The sequence below is a fragment of the Macaca nemestrina genome, chromosome 16 (assembly GCF_043159975.1).
Source record: "Macaca nemestrina isolate mMacNem1 chromosome 16, mMacNem.hap1, whole genome shotgun sequence".
Taxonomy (NCBI): domain Eukaryota; kingdom Metazoa; phylum Chordata; class Mammalia; order Primates; family Cercopithecidae; genus Macaca; species Macaca nemestrina.
In genome coordinates this window covers 100,994,308-101,010,830 of record NC_092140.1, presented here as the reverse complement: position 1 = coordinate 101,010,830, position 16,523 = coordinate 100,994,308, and the positions used below count along the sequence as shown (strand labels likewise).

Below are 16,523 nucleotides of genomic sequence, written 5' to 3'. Positions count from 1 at the left end.
CCAAAAGATTGGATACCCCTGCTGTCTGTACTTCCTGTGTTGTTTTCCTGTGTTGAAATTTCATTACACAACATGGAGATGGGCTGTATGTACAAATGAGTATACTTTCCTTCAGTTTCTAACACAGCCCTTCTTCATCTGGGGTAGTTGGGTCTAGGTGTGTCTATATGGGCATCAGTGGGTGGCAGTAACTGCAATAAAATATGCCATTTATGCATGGAAATTTTGCTAGAGAGGTTCGCAAAGATGTTCATGACTCAATAAAAGTTACATGCCACTGGCCTACTGATGCTATTTAGAAATATTGGTTATAATATTTCTATTATATTATAGAATAGATATAATTCTATAATATAATAGAAATTATAATATATATATAAATGGACTAAGGGTAGATCATATTGTATATTGAGGATGTGGGTTATTTTCCTTTTTTGATTAAAGCAACTGAATTATGAAAGAAAAAATTCCTGTTTCCCCAATACTCACACCATTTCTGGTTTCCAGATATGTGTTTTTCTCAACCAATTCTCTGACACCAGTTGCATGTCCTACAATTTAATTCAATTCTGACACTAGCCACCTGGGGTTGGCACAGACCTCACAGGTCTCACGGGGTGAGGGCTCAGTCCCACAAGACTGGTCCCCACTCCAGACACCAGTAGCAAGTAGCGGGTCCCCAGGTTACCCACATTTCTGGTCAGCTCCAAGTCAGTGTTTCCACAACCCTTTCTCAGGTTCACTAATTTGTGTAACAGCTCACAGAACTCAGGAAATGTTTACCTTAGTATTACTCATGTATTACAAAGAATATTATAAAGGATACAAATTAACAGCCAGACGAAGAGGTATATAGGGTGAGGCCCAGAATAGTCCAAGCACAGGAGCTTCTGTCTAACATACAGTTGGGGTGCACCATCCTCCTGGCACATGAGTGCCGACCCAGAAGCTCCCTGAACCCCTTTAGGTGGGATTTTTAAGGCAGGTTTCGTTACAAAGACCTGGTTGATTAAATCATTGGCCATTGGTGATTAACTGTGCCTTCTCTGGAGGTTGGGGAGTGGGGCTGAAAGTTCCAGTCCTCTAATCATATGGTTAGTTCCCCAGCAACCAGCCCTCATCCTAGGGCCTTTCAAAAGGTCACCTCATTAACATAAACTCAGGTGTGGTTGAAGGGTCCTGTTAGGAATAACAAATATATATATTTCTTATGTCTGTAGGGAAGTTCAAACTTTCCCTCTGAAGTTTCCATGTTTGGTCTATAAAATAATCCAACAATAGATGAACAGGGGAAAAGACATGCAGATTTCGTTATATGTGCAAGAGCCACATGAGACTCAAAGAAGGGCCAGATGAGTGAAGTTTTATACTGTACAGAGGCGGGTAGGTGGGGACAGGTTGTAGGAGGAATAGGGGAGGAAACACATGGTGAGCAAAGGCTTCCTTGTGATGCAGATGAAGTCTGGCAGGCAGCAGCTCTCAGAGAGAATAGAAGCACCTCTGGTAACAGTTTCTCTATGATCCCTTTAAAGTATCAGACTTTAGCCTCTTATTCCTGGGAGTTCATCTTTCCTAAATCTGGATAAGGCAGATAAGGGGGTCTCAGAGAAAGCCTGTTTGCATCTGCTGTTTACTTCACTGACATAGGATTCCTCTGCAGATGCAAATATTCCCTACAAAAGGACTGCTTTCCAGAGCTACTCCTGTGTCTGCTGTCCCTCTGAATAACATCTCAAAATATGCCAAAGAAAGTATCTTTTTGGGGTGGCCTATTTTAGCTTTTTTTGCATATCACAATATCACAAATTATTACTAAGAAGTTTGCGATGTTTGCCCTGGTACTGAATCCACTATAGTTTGGCCTTGAAAGTTCCTAGCCTATATATGCTATCTATGTAGTTTTTTCTTCAAAGGAGTGTTAATGTAACCAGATAAATAATTTCCCAGACATTGCTGGGTTTTTTGTCAAAAATGTATTGCTTACTTTTCAGCATTAAATCGGTATCACTGACTTATTAGTTGCCAGTGACTTATGTATAGAACTTAAGCTCAATATTGCTTTAAAAATTAGATCTTTGTGGGTAACAATAAGGGAGAATAAATTAAAAGAGTATTTTTAGAAGTTAGATCTAAGGGGGAAAGAAGGTAAAATAATTTTACCTGGGAAGAGGTCGTTTTCCATAAAGGCACAGCAAGTTGTTCTTCCTCTGTGAGAAGCAGCCTTATCAATGACAAAATTACAAGAGTTGGAATTAAGGAAAGTTCCGTCTCTCAGTTGTTGGAGAGGAAGCACCTGGTGGGGCAGTCCTCACCCTGCAGAGTGCAGGCCATGTTCATGAATGGGCATCCCAGCACCAAGGCAGTTCTTCCTATGGTAGAAAAGAAGTTTTGAATTTTTTAAATAAAATGAATCAGCAAAATGGCCTTTTATAGAAAAAGCAAAACTCTAGGGACAGAAAAGAGATGCGGAGCTGCCAGGGCTAGAGGAAGCTACACAGGGGCACACAGGAACTTTTCAGGGTAAAGAGAATGTTCTGGGCCTTCACTCCAACAGTGGTCACACAACTGTATACATCCCCTAAGACTCATCAAACTGTATATTTAAAAGGAGTGCATTTTACTGTATGCAGGTTATACCTCAATTTTTAAAATGATGTTCTTTGCACGTCTTTTATTAGAAGCCATATGAATCTTTTTTTTTTTTTTTTTTGCCTTTGCTGCTTAAACACAGATGATCCACAAGCTGGCAGCCCGAGCTCTAATCAGAGATTACGAAGATGGCATTCTTCACGAAAATGAAACCAGTCATGAGGTTTGTTCTTTCCATTGTAAAAACGATTAGACATTCTTCTTGAGCGTTCTTACACTGATTTATCTGTGGAAATGGAAAGTGAGGCCAGCTGCGTGCAGACTGTGGCGTCAGGGCATTCATCACCGTATCTGTGACACTGTGCCCGGGATGTGGGGTGTGTGGTAAATGTTTGTTGAATGAATTAACAGAATAGTGGATGGCAGTGGTTTCCGGAAAATTCTGTCATGTTTTACTCATCAGAAAAAGTCCGAGGAGGGCTCAGAGAACACTCGCTGAGCGCCTGTAGTGGACGTCACCTCAGATCTCTCGTGTGGTAGCGTTAGTGTTCCCGTCTTACTGAGGAGAGGCCTGCGTGTGAAATGCTGAGTGACCTGCCAAAGTCCACCCGACCCCCCCGTGCTGTGCAGACCAGAGCCTCAGCAGAGAGGCCCTCAGCCAGGCCTCCGGGACTGCCCGCTGTTCTCTCAGGGATGAGACCTTCAACAAGGCTGCACGCGTTAGTCCTCAACGCCATCCCCACAAGAAGGTGCCAGCGTGACAGCAGGCCTTAGAGACCCCCACAGTCAGTTCTAGTGACAGACAGTCACCTGGTGGTCTCCCTATTCCCCTCAGATGCCCCTGGCTTGGCAGCCTCTGTGTGCTGTTTTGTTTAAGGCCCCTTTGTCCTGAACAAGTCATTGCGTCTTTCCAATTCCTCAGCTTTAAATTGGGAGCCACAGATGGTGAAAGAATGAGGAAGGCCACGGCCTGCGAGAGCTCTCTGTGAACTACGGGGAGCTGAATAATGGAGAGTGACAGTTTCTATGACTAAGTCGGTGCATCTCATTTTAAAGGAAATATTGAGCCACCGATTGAGATGAGACCTGCAATTCAATATTCAGTCTGAAATATATGAATCTTAAGATGATTTATTGACATAGCTAAATAAAAACAAAACAGGACATGACTTATGTTTTATTCTATCCTAGATGAAGAAACAAACCTTGAAATCTCTGATTATTAAACTCAGTAAAGAAAACTCTCTCATAACACAATTTACAAGCTTTGTGGCAGTTGAGAAAAGGGTATGTATTATTGTTAATTCGAGATTAAATTATTTTATTTATATTTTCACATTAAGAGAGTTACCCTTGCTTTGATGGTGAATGACGACTCCCACGCCCTGGGCCTGTGAAGTGTGGGGTGCAGACAGGCCAGCAGACCCCACAAGTCCCAGCCTCCTAGTCATGGGGGGCTTCGGTGTTGGGACTTAGGGTGATCTTTCTAAATGACTTGAGTATGTTATCATTTTTAATGTTATAATCATTAATAGTTAGCTAATGTGTATTTTTCAGATATAATTTTGTTACAGTTTTGGCACTGATCGTCTTTTATTAATCCAAGACCCTCAAAAAATAGAAAAGGCCTGGATTCCCTGAGAGCCCCTTCCCCCTTCATAAGTTTAAGGAAAAATTCACCTAACGTGCCCAGCACAGTGGCCAGCACCTGCCAGCGCTCCGTGAAGAGGAAAGCGACTCCACCTCCCCACTTTCCCTCACGCTTGTGGCGCATGGCACACGCCCCAGTCCCACACACCAGCGTATCCCACACCAACACCCACAGGCTTTAGAGTGTGTCGTCATCATTTAATTGGTTAACGTCTGTTTGATTTAATCTATTTGTGATTCAATATAGGATGAGAATGAGTCGCCTTTTCCTGATATTCCAAAAGTTTCTGAACTTATTGCCAAAGAAGATGTAGACTTCCTGCCCTACATGAGCTGGCAGGGGGAGCCCCAAGAAGCCGTCACGAACCAGGTAAACGCTGATCACCAAATAAGCTGATATTGTGCTTTTGTTTGTTCACGAAGATGAAGGGAACCCTTTGCTAAAATGGCTCCCTTAATACCTATACATGAAGAAGTTGTTGTATCCCTGATGATGGAAAATATTCACGCATTTATAAAATGTTGAATGACATCATGTTGCATTACAGAGACTTCACAATGTATGAATGGAGCTGTGTAGACAGACTTCACAATGTATGAATGGAGCTGTGTAGACAGACTTCACAATGTATGAATGGAGCTGTGTAGACAGACTTCACAATGTATGAATGGAGCTGTGTAGACAGAGACTTCAGGGTGTATGAATGGAGCTGTGTAGACAGACTTCGAATGTATGAATGGAGCTGTGTAGACAGAGACTTCAGGGCGTATGAATGGAGCTGTGTAGTACCAAAAGAGAACACCTGTGGCTACGCTTCTATCATGGGCAAATAGATTGTCAGCCAGGAAGCTAAAGTCATTTAGGTAGTGTAATAGGTTTGTCATGAAATTATCCATAAAGTGCTATCTAATAATCTAAATTCACCACCAATATTTCTTAAAGTTTATAGTGCTTTATACTGTGGCCCTTATAACCAGAAATATAATAGAAATTGAAAAATGTGGCTTAAATAAAAATTGGAAGACAAATTCAAAAGCAAAGGAACAAAGCAGTGCTGACAACACTCTTGGGTCTCTAGGTTAAAAAAACTAAAATTTCCAAAATTTAAAAATTTAAAATCTGGTCAGGCACCGTGGTTCATGCCTGTAATCCCAGCACTTTGGGAAGCTGAGGTGGGAAAAATCACTTCAGCCCAGGAGTTTGAGACCAGCCTGGGCAACAAAGGGAGACCTCATCTCTACAAAAAGTTTCTTAGGGCAAGCGCAGTGGCTCACACTTTTAATTCTAGCACTTTGGGAGGCCAAGGCAGCAGATATCTTGAGCCCAGAAGTTCAAGACCAGCCTGGGCAACATGGTGAAACCCTGTCGCTACAAAAAAAATAACAAAAATTAGCTGGGCTTGGTGGTGCATGCCTGTAATCCCAGCTACTCAAGAGGCTGTGGCGGGAGGATGCTTGAACCCAGGAGGCAGAGGTTGCAGTGAGCCAAAATGACACCCCTACACTCCAGCCTGGGTGACAGAGCAAGGATTTGATCATAAATAAGAAAATAATACATGAAAGATGTGCAATCTCGTTGCTAAAAGAAGTTAAAATGTAAACTGCCATGAGATTCCTTTTTATTTTTTAACTGTGTCAGGTTGGCAAAGATCACAAAAGGTAGATGATTGAAAGGCAGTAAAATATAGTGGTTAAGATCACAGGCACTATGGCCAACTGTTCAGGTCGGAACCCCAGCCCACACTTCACTCTGTGGGACTTGACCTTCCCTGTGCTCCAGTCCCAATGCGCTAGTGGGGAGGGCGATAAAATCCACCTTAGGTGGTTATGAAGAGTTCTAAGACCATTACAACACATGTCTAGCTTGTGGCAGATATTCGATAAATATTAGCTGTACTTATTATTCACCAAAGCGTCTGAAATGGGCACTGTTGCCCAAACAGATGGGGCAGAAAGCTGACAAGTGGCCTTGGGTTTGCAGGGATACTTGCTTTCTTTTTTTTTTTTATTTTAATTTTTTTTTTTTTTTGAGATGGAGTGTTGCTCTGTCACCCAGGCTTGAGTGCAGTGGCATGATCTCGGCTCACTGCAACCTCCGCCTCCTGGGTTCAAGCAATTCTCGTACCTGAGTCTCCTGAGTTGCTGAGATTACAGGTGCGTGCCACCACACTCACCTTATTTTTGTATTTTTAGTAGAGATGGGGTTTCACCATGTTGGCCAGGCTAGTCTCGAACTCCTGATCCACCTGCCTTGGCCTCCCAAAGTGCTGGGACTTCAGGCGTGAGCCACCGCCCCCGGCCTTGCTTTCTTACAGTGCACCCTTTTGTATATTTTGAATTTCGAACCATGGGCACGGATTGCCCATGAAAGAAAAATAATACTTTAAGCCAACACAAGCAAAGAGTTTGGGGAATCAGGAGAAGTTGGAGGTACATTCAGCCAGGCTTAGGCAGCCCTGCAGGCTCACCCACAGGCAGGGCAGATGTTGGCAATATCGTGGGCTCCCACGCTGGTTCAGACTTCCAGGTCAGCCAGAGAACGGGGCTCAGGGCTGCTTGAAGGAAAGCGAGGGACCAAGCTGAGGGGCTGTGACCTGTGGCCTCTCTGTGATGGCACAAGGGGCCCTTGGAGTGCATTGTTTTGGAAAAAAAAAAACCTGATATATAATTAAGAATCAGTTTGATGATGTATAATTAAGAATCAACTGTTTGTCCTTGAAACAAGAGAGACTCACTATTAAAATGGGCCCTGGAAAATATATACTTACCTTATATGTGTTTCAAAAACACACATCCAGAAGAAGCTCTGAAAATGGAGATGGTCATGGTTGCACAATAGTGTGAATGTGCTTCGTCCCACTAAACTCTAAAATGACTAAAATAGCAAACGTTGTTATATACATTTTTCCCACAATAAAAATTAAATTAACAAAATAAGAGAGATGCCGCTACGCTCTGCTACACACATAAGTACTTTGTTCACAGAAAAGGTCTGGAGGGATATATGCCAGAGATCAGATATAACATTCTGTATGGTGTTTATTTTCTTCTTTGTGTCTGTCTACTTGTGTCTGCCTGTATTTTCTAATTTTCTCATAGTGCACGTGTGTTGTTTATAGATTTTTTTTTTTTTTTTGAGACAGGGTCTCACTCTGTTGCCCAGGCTGGAGTGCAGCGGCACAATCATAGTTCACTGCAGCCTCGACCTCCTGGGCTCTAGAGATCCTCCTACCTCAGACTCCCAAGTAGCTGGGATTACAGGAGTGAGCCACCATGCCTGGACTGTTTATAGAAATTTTTGAAGTTATTTGGTTCTACATTAATTTACGTTTTAATACAGTGTGGTGATAAATTATTTCATAGTATATTTGCCAATACTTTGGATCTTAATACTTCCGGATCCAAACATATCAGATGAAAAATATTATCCATTAGCTTGATGACTTGAAAATTTATATTAGCTGCAATAATTTTTTTGAATGGACCATCTAATTTAGCAAAAATGTCAAGCCTCTGTTACTCTCCCTCAGTATCTGTTTTACTAAAATGTGGCACCTGCAGCATTCCGCATGGAGTCATTCCACCGAATTCACTAACAGAAGCCAGCCACGATAGAGCCCGGGACAACCGGGTCTGTTTGGTCCTTCCCGACTCACTGAAACTTGGGGTATTTCCTTATTTGATACGTCTTCATTGTGAAATGAGACCTTCCAGGGAGTGCAACACCTTTTCTGCTGGGACATGCTCAGCAAGAACAGCACTCTGTGCTGGGTGCTTGTGTCCTCCCGCAGCTACCCCTGGGCTTAGGCTCAGTGTCTTCTGCACCAACCCCGAGTCCACTTTGTTCCCTCCCGCTCATGAAAGCACATTGAGAAGACGCAAGAGGCAGAGATTTTTAAAACCTAGCTCCTAATCCAAGTTTTTAAAGTAAATCATTTGTAAAATTCAGTGCTATAACTCTTAGCAAGAAATTGAAGGCACTGAAGCTGAGGGTCCAGAGCCCATGCTGTTCCTTAAATCAGGGGTCTCCAACCCCTAGTCCGTGGCCTGTTAGGAACCGGGCTGCACAGGAGGTGAGGGGCGGTGAGCGAGCATTACCGCCTGAGCTCCGCCTCCTGTCACATCAGCAGTGGCAGTAGATTCTCATGGGAGCCTCGAACCCTGTTGTGAACTGCGCATGGAGGGGTCTAGGTGCTCCTTCTGAGAATCTAATGCCTGATGATCTGAGGTGGAATCATTTCATCCTAAAACCATCTGCCCCACCCTTGTCCATGGAAAAATTGCCTTCCATGAAACCAGTCCCTGCTGCCATAAAGATTGGGGGCCATACCTTAGGTGATCAAGGTGGGGAAGGGAAAGAGGAAGCAAGTGAGTGATTTTGGCCAATAGAAGAATCATAATGAGGCCAGGCACGGTGGCTCACACCTGTAATCCCTATACTTTGGGAGGCCAAGGTGGGTGGATCACCCAAGGTCAGGAGTTCAAGACCAGCCTGGCCAACATGGTGAAACCCTGTCTCTACTGAAAAATACAAAATACTATCCAAGAAGCAATTTTATAAAATTAAACAAAAATAACCCATATTTCTCAGTATGATTCTTTTTTTTTTTTTTTTTTTTTGAGATGGAGTCTTGCTCTGTCACGCAGGCTGGGGTGCAGTGACTATTCACAGGCTGTATCACAGAGCACTACAGCTTTGAACTCCTGGCCTCCAGCGATCCTCTCACCTCAGCCTTCTGAGTAGCTGAGTAGCTGGGATGCTCCACAATACCTGACTTAATCAGATTTTTGATCTTTGCAAATCTTACAGGTGAAGCATGTTGGTTGGTGACTTATAAGTTTTTGTTTCTTTATGAATGAAGAGGAGCATGTTTTATATTCTTACAGCCCTATGTGTCCCTTCCTGTGTGTTATCTGTTCATGTCTTTTATCTTTGTATTGAGATTTTAGTCATTTTCTTATTTATCTTAGGAAAGCTTTCTCTGTTAAGGGAAATTAGCCCTTTGTGCTATGAGTTGTGAAAATGTGTTTCCCAGTTTTCCACGTGTTATTTTGATGTTGCTTATTATCTTTTTGTCATGCAGATTTTTTAATGCTGTCAAATTTTTAATCTTTGTGTTTCTTCTTTTTGTTTAGTGTTGTTTTGCTTTTCATCATGCTTAGAAATACCTTTCCTAGTCAGAGATTATACTTTAAAAATTTTTCCCACTATTTCTTTAAATAGTTTTATGTTTTCATGTTTACATTTAATTTTTCATCCGATTGAAATTTATCCTGGCATAGGATAAGAGATATGGAACAAACGTTTTTCTTTTCCAGATGGCTACTCCTTTTCCTCCTGTTGACTTGAAATGCCACCTTCATAATGTAGTAATTCTCAGTTTTAGGGGCTATTGCTGGACTTGCCTACTCTGTTCCTTGATTCATCTACTATAATTATTGTAATTTTATAAGAGACTTTAATATCTGATAGTTCTAGTCTATCACTATTGGTCTTTTCCAGTTTGCTTCTCTAATTTTTAAAAATTTAACCTCTGGTTAGCATTATTTTTAAATACATCTTTTCATATGTTCTATAATATTAATTATTCAGATGTATACTTGAAATTTGAGTTGGGAAAGGACTATTCCTTTTTTAAATAGTTCATATTCACAGGTAAAATTACAGGCTAATTATTTCAAAAATATCAAGGACTTGTCATCCATATAAAACTGGATTTTAAGACCGGGCATTGTGGCTCAAGCCTGTAATCCCAGCACTTTGGGAGGCCGAGACGGGCAGATCACGAGGTCAGGAGACTGAGACCATCCTGGCTAACACGGTGAAACCCTGTTTCTACTAAAAAATACAAAAAACTAGCTGGACAAGGTGGCGGGCGCCTGTAGTCCCAGCTACTCGGGAGGCTGAGGCAAAAGAATGGCGTAAACCTGGGGGGTGGAGCTTGCAGTGAGCTGAGATCCGGTCACTGCACTCCAGCCTGAGCGACAGAGTGAGACTCCGTCTCAAAAAAAAAAAAAAAAAGCTGGATTTTATACATGCAACTTTTAAAGGAACACTCTTTACATTTAGATTGAAACAATAATAGTAATACAGCATCCCTCAAAATTTGTTTTACATACATACTGTTCATATTCTGGTATAATTATATGTTCATTTAATTACTTTAAAGCTTTTGGCTGGACACAGTGTCTCATGCCTGTAATCCTAGCACTTTGAGGGGCCAGGCTGAGACGATCACTTGAGCCCAGGAGTTCAAAACCAGCCTGGTCAACATAATGAGACCACATAATAATTTAAAAATTAGCCGGGCGTGGTGGCATATGCTCATAGTCCCAGCTACTGGGGAGGCTGAGGCAAGAGGATCGCTTGAACCCAGGAGTTCGAGGCTATAGTGATTGTGATTGCGTCATTGCACTCCAGCCCCAGGCAACAGAGCAAGACTCTGTCTCAAAACTAAATAAAGCTTTTGAGAACGTTCTTCCATTTTCTCATTTTCTTAATATTACTGTAAAACAGTATAAAAGACCGGAATAATTTACTTCAAATGACTGTCTCGTTTGAGGCCTAACTTACACACTGTGATACTGCTCATTGTAAAATCTTGGGCAAGCCACTTCTGTGCTCCGCAGTTTGCTCCTGTGTAAAACGAGGGGTGTTTAAAATTCCACAATTCTAAGAACTGCGAGAGAAGGTCTTTCAATATATTGATTGCTGATATTCTCTCCAGGTCTCAGCTTCCACGTCTAGAAAAAGAGGGCCTTGTACTAAAATGATCTTGAATGTCTCTGATGGCATTATTTTCTCTCTCTCTCTTTTTTGAGACAGAGTGCTGCCCTCTCACCCAGGCTGGAGAGCAGTGGTACAAATCTGCCCTCATAGCTGCCTCAGCTTCCCAGGCTCAAGCACTCCTCCTGCCTCAGCCTCCCAGATGGCTGGGACTATAGGCGTGAGCCACGACACCTGGCTAATTTTTTATTTTTTGTAAAGATGGAGCCTCGCTATGTCACCTAAGCTGTCCTCAAACTCCTAGCCTCAAGCGATCCTTCCTCCTTGGCCTCCCAAAGTGCTGAGATTACAGGCGTGAGCCGCCGCACCCAGCACTGGTGTTATTTTCAACATCCCAGCTCATATCGATGATCCTGATTCTGGATGAGCAACTGCCTGGTGGGTGGGAAGTCAAGTGCTAAGAAGAATGTTTGCTTGATTGTGCTTTTTATTCTGTGTTTTCTCCTTACATTAATAATTCTCTCTTCTGGGCAGTCTCTTTTAGCATCCTCTGAGTGGCAAGAAGTACGTTCATCCAAACGGGCTAAAAGAAAAATGAAATTATCTCAGCCAAAAGTTTTTGAAGATGTTGAAGAGGATGGCTTAGATGTACTATCAGCTTTTACATCAAGTTTGAAATGTGAAGGTGTGGAAAAGCTGTTGGATTTAAGTCAGACAGAGTCATGTAAACCAACAGCAACTGAACCACTATTTAGGAAAGTCAGTCCACTGGAAACATCTACTTCTAGCTTTTTTCGTGTTTCTGCTCCAGCCTTTGGTTCCTCTCTTCCCCCGGCTGCCCGCTCTTACAGTCCTGCTTCCATGCCTTTTGCCTCCCATGGTCAGGGAGCTGGTTTTGGTTTTGCTCCTCCTCCCAGACAGTTGGCTGCATCTCTATTCAGCCAAGGCCCTGTGCCTGGCAGTTGTGCTGACTGGATCCCACAGTCGGCATCTCATCCCACAGGGCCTCTCCAGAAAGTACCTTATGTACCCTTCTGTGGCTTTCCTTTTTCAGAGGGCTCATTGAGCTCCACACAGCCTGCTCCACCCCCACTTCCTGGAGGCTATACCCCCAGGCCTTCTGCTGGCACCTTCCCTGAGCTAGATTCTCCCCAGCCTCATTTCTCTCTTCCTACAGATCCTGATCCCATCAGAGGTTTTGGGTCTTATCATCCCTCTGTTTCCTCTCCTTTTCATTTTCAACCTTCCGCAGCCTCTTTGACTGCCAACCTTAGGGTGCCAATAGCCCCTGCCTTACCTAAGACTCTTTGCAGTCAGTCCTGGACTACCCCAGTAGATCTCTGTCTTCTAGAAGAATCAGTAGGCAGTCTCGAAGGAAGTCACTTGCCTGGCTTTGGTTTTCAAAGTTCTGAAACAGAAAGTCATGAACTATCAGAAGTGCTTCTAGACAGCTGCTTTTTACAAATAAAATGTGATACAGCAGATGACAGTATCCCATGCTTTCCGGAAGTAATAGAGGAGGATGAAATAGTGTGCACACAACACTGGCAGGATGCTGTGCCTTGGACAGAACTCTTCAGTCTACAGACAGAGGTATGTGTCTTATTTCTCCTTAAATCTGTGATTAGCTGGCTTCATAGTTTAGAACAGTGCTACTCAAAGCAGCCGGTCAAGGAACTGTCTATCGTCAGTCTGTAGTGAAGTAAGGGGCTTGTGCACTGGGGTATAAGTCATACTGCTTCTTTCATTGAGGAACTCTTGCTACAAAACAAAACAGACAGCTGAACGAAACAGTGTGCTTGATGCTGGCTGGTGTTTCTCTACCAACATTAGACCAGAACCTCATGCTGGTGAATGTTACTATTCCTCACATGAAAATGAACATCCCCGAACAGATGATGGGGTGAAATCTTAATTTCCTAGATTCTAGAACTAATGTAATTGTAATCCATTTAAATTTCCCACTATGAAGTATAGCACAAGCACTTGTACATACTCTAAATATTTTCACATAAGGTCATGGGAATACAGCTATTGTTCAGCATGTATATTGTGTTAGAGCTTATCATTCCGTTTGTTATGCTAATAAACACCCTGTAGATTTGGCTTCTGCACTGGTACTAAGACCCAATCTTGCACCTGCGATTATTTGTTTTGATGTAAAGTCGTTTAGTGAAATGGAAAGGCCTTGATGTAGCATAAAAGTAAGTGTGAGTCCCAGCCCACTTTGTGATTTGGGGCAAGTCAGGTAACCTGTCTGAGCCTCAGTTTCCTCATCCATATAGTGGAGATAATGATAGTGTCTACTTCACAGAGTGGGTTTGAGGTTTAAACAGGATAATGACAGCTGCCCAGTTTCCCTACTTGAGACAGTGCACGCACAAGCCTGCCGCGAGCATACTGCCGGTGGTCAAGAGTGCGGATCCCATGGCCACTCCTGGCTCTGCTGCTGGTTAGCTATGTGACTTTAGACAAATTGCTTCACCTTTCTGTGCCACCATGGTCTCATCTCCAGTGTGGGTGTGATAATAGTCGTTGGGGTGATCAGACCCAACACCAGGTCATGGGGGTGACAAAGTCTGGTGGAGTCAAAGGATTGAGAAAAAGTTTGAGAGAGAAAGGTGGGACACCAGTGGGCCATCGCTATCATGGAGGCGGCGAAGGCCTCGAGCTCTGGGAGCCCACAGTATTTATTGGTAATCCAACAAAGAAACAGGCGGTGGGAATGTGGAGGTTGAAAGGACATGTTGCATTAAGCACATGATTTACAGCTGTGATGGTTTAGCATTTATATGGAACATGTTCTGCTACTTGAGATAATGGGAATAGGAGCCTAGGAAGGCTAGAAGCAAGGAGCCAGCAAGTCTAGACACATTCCAGAGGACATTATGCAAGCCCTGCCTCAGTTTCCCTCCCAGTACTCAGCTTTTTCCCAACAATAGTACTCCGCAGGAAGTGGCTAAACATATAAAAGAACAGCACTTGGTACCAGTTCTCTATGGGTTGGTACATAGTATTACTGCTGTCATTTTTCAAGGTATTGCCATAGATTCTTCAACCTGTGCACCTGCCTAGGGCCACACCCTGCTTTCTGCTCCCTGTGTTGGTTTTCCTAGGGCCTGGATTCTGTTTCCTTTGAGGTTAATATTCCCAAGTTCAGGCTTAGCACACCCTCCTCTGCATGTAATGGGGCAGGCAGATGATGGGGGGTGCAGGGAAGGTAGTTTTAAAGTACATGTTTAATGTAACAATTTTATACTTAGAAAAAAACTGTCATTTTCTTATTTCAGACTACATCAGGGTACATTTTTAGGTTAAACAAAAGGAATCATGCTGGAGGTCATAGGCCTGTACAATACAGGGCCTATGACTGACAATCCGATATGGTATACTTAAACATTTGCTAAGAGGTCTATCTTATGTTAAGTACTCTTTCCACAAAAGGGAACAAAACAAAACAAAAGGGGTGAAAGAAAAGTTCTGGAAGTGGTGGCTGAGTTTATGGCATTGATAAGTGATGGTTTGATGGTTTCGCGGGTGTGTACTTATCTCCAAACACATCAAGTTGTATACATTAAATATTGGTGACTTTTTGTAGGTCAATCATATTTCAATAAAGTGGGATTTTTTTAAAGTGGGAATCATGCTATTTAAAAGTTTGAGAAATACTGGTTCAATGCTCATTGCTAGTTGACAACGCAGTAGGGTGACTATAGCTAACAATACATTGAATACGTCAAAATAGCTAGAAGAAAATATTTGAAATGTTGCCAACACAAAGACATCATAAATGTTCAAGGCGATGAAATCCTAAATACCCTGACCTGACTATTTCACATTCTATGCATGTATTAAAATTTCATGTGTACCCCAAAATACGTACAAGTATTATGTATCAATAAAAAATGAAATAAAGCATTGCTAGAAGAAAAAAAAGTACCACTTAAAACAATCTCCACACATGAGCCTCTTCCCACACTTTTTATAAATGCCAGCAGATATGTAGTATTCATAGCATTTATGAGGTGCCAACCAATACTATGTCACTAGTGTATGAAGAACTTTATTTTACAGTAATAAAAATATCAGAAACACTTTAACTGAAATTAAATTTTTTTTTTTTTTTTTGGAGACGGAGTCTCGCTCTGTCGCCCAGGCTGGAGTGCAGTGGCCGGATCTCAGCTCACTGCAAGCTCTGCCTCCCGGGTTTACGCCATTCTCCTGCCTCAGCCTCCCGAGTAGCTGGGACTACAGGCGCCCGCCACCTCGCCTGGCTAGTTTTTTTGTATTTTTTAGTAGAGATGGGGTTTCACTGTGTTAGCCAGGATGGTCTCGATCTCCTGACCTCGTGATCCGCCCGTCTCGGCCTCCCAAAGTGCTAGGATTACAGGCTTGAGCCACCGCGCCCGGCCTGAAATTAAATTAATGGAAACTTATATTTATCACATAACTTCTTTTTTCATTTAATTTGTTAAAATTTTATTTTAGATGCAGAGGTACATGTACAGGTTTATTACATGGGCATACTGTGTGGTGCTGAGGTTTGGGCTTCTAATTATCTTGTTGCCCAAGTAGTGAACATACGTTTTTCAACCCTTGCCTCTCTCCTTCCCCCACTACATAACTTATGTGATAAAATGTGAATAATATAACTTGCATTCGTTTTCTTAATTTTGTAGGATGGCTTCTGGAAACTTACACCAGAACTGGGACTTATATTAAATCTTGATACAAATGCTTTGCACAGCTTTCTTAAACAAAAAGGCATTCAATCTCTGGGTAAGTCACTATCTTCCCATTTATTAAGTCATTATTTTCACTCATTCATAAGCATGCTCCTAATTGTTGTAAACTATTTTGTAAACTAGTGTACTAATGTAATAATTATGAAAGTTATATTTGAATGGAATTATATTTAACCATCAAAGGAAATGGGAGATGGGTTTCTAGTCATATTTTTGCCACTAATTAGGGTATTATCTGAGCAAATTTATTAGCATAAATAGCACCAACTGCTATAAAAAAAATCTCAGAAGCTTAACATAATCAAAGATTACTTTCTTGTCCCTATCACAGTAAAATATCAGTCAGGAAGAAAGTTCCACTGATGTGGTCATTTAGAGACCTTGACTCCTTCCATATTGTGACTCTGCCATCTTCAATATATGTCTTTAAAATTATGCTGGTAAGAAAGAAGAACAAATATTACCCTGGCATCGTCCCCCTGCTAGACAAGAGGAAGAACACTAGTCACATAGCCCCAACCATGTACGAAGGCCTGAGAAATGTACAGTTAAGCTGTGTGTCCAGGAGGAGAAAACAGCTCTGATGAGCACCTAGCCAGCCTCTGCCAGAGGCAGTTGTTCAACCTCTGGATCTGTTTCCTGTCATGACAACACAGGGGATAGGTGAGGAAGTCCTGAGCATCCTTGACCCAGCAAGTAGTTTAAAGGTCAAATGCTAGCCCTAAGACAGGAGCTGTTTGTTTGTTTTGAGACAAGGTCTGGCTCCATTGCTCAGGTTGGAGTGCAGTGGTACTATCTTGGCTCACTGCAAC

At 42.4% G+C, this 16,523-nt stretch overlaps 1 protein-coding gene across 1 annotated transcript in view; it reads left to right on the top strand.

Moving 5' to 3' along the window:
- Positions 1-16,523, top strand: part of LOC105490236 (poly(ADP-ribose) polymerase family member 4) — a 92,725-nt gene that overhangs the window by 66,904 nt on the left and 9,298 nt on the right. The window contains exons 28-32 of the mRNA XM_071081530.1: positions 2,732-2,812; positions 3,781-3,876; positions 4,487-4,609; positions 11,501-12,559; positions 15,646-15,745. Of these exons, the coding sequence (XP_070937631.1) occupies positions 2,732-2,812; positions 3,781-3,876; positions 4,487-4,609; positions 11,501-12,559; positions 15,646-15,745 (1,459 nt within the window). The remainder of the gene's footprint in view (positions 1-2,731; positions 2,813-3,780; positions 3,877-4,486; positions 4,610-11,500; positions 12,560-15,645; positions 15,746-16,523) is intronic.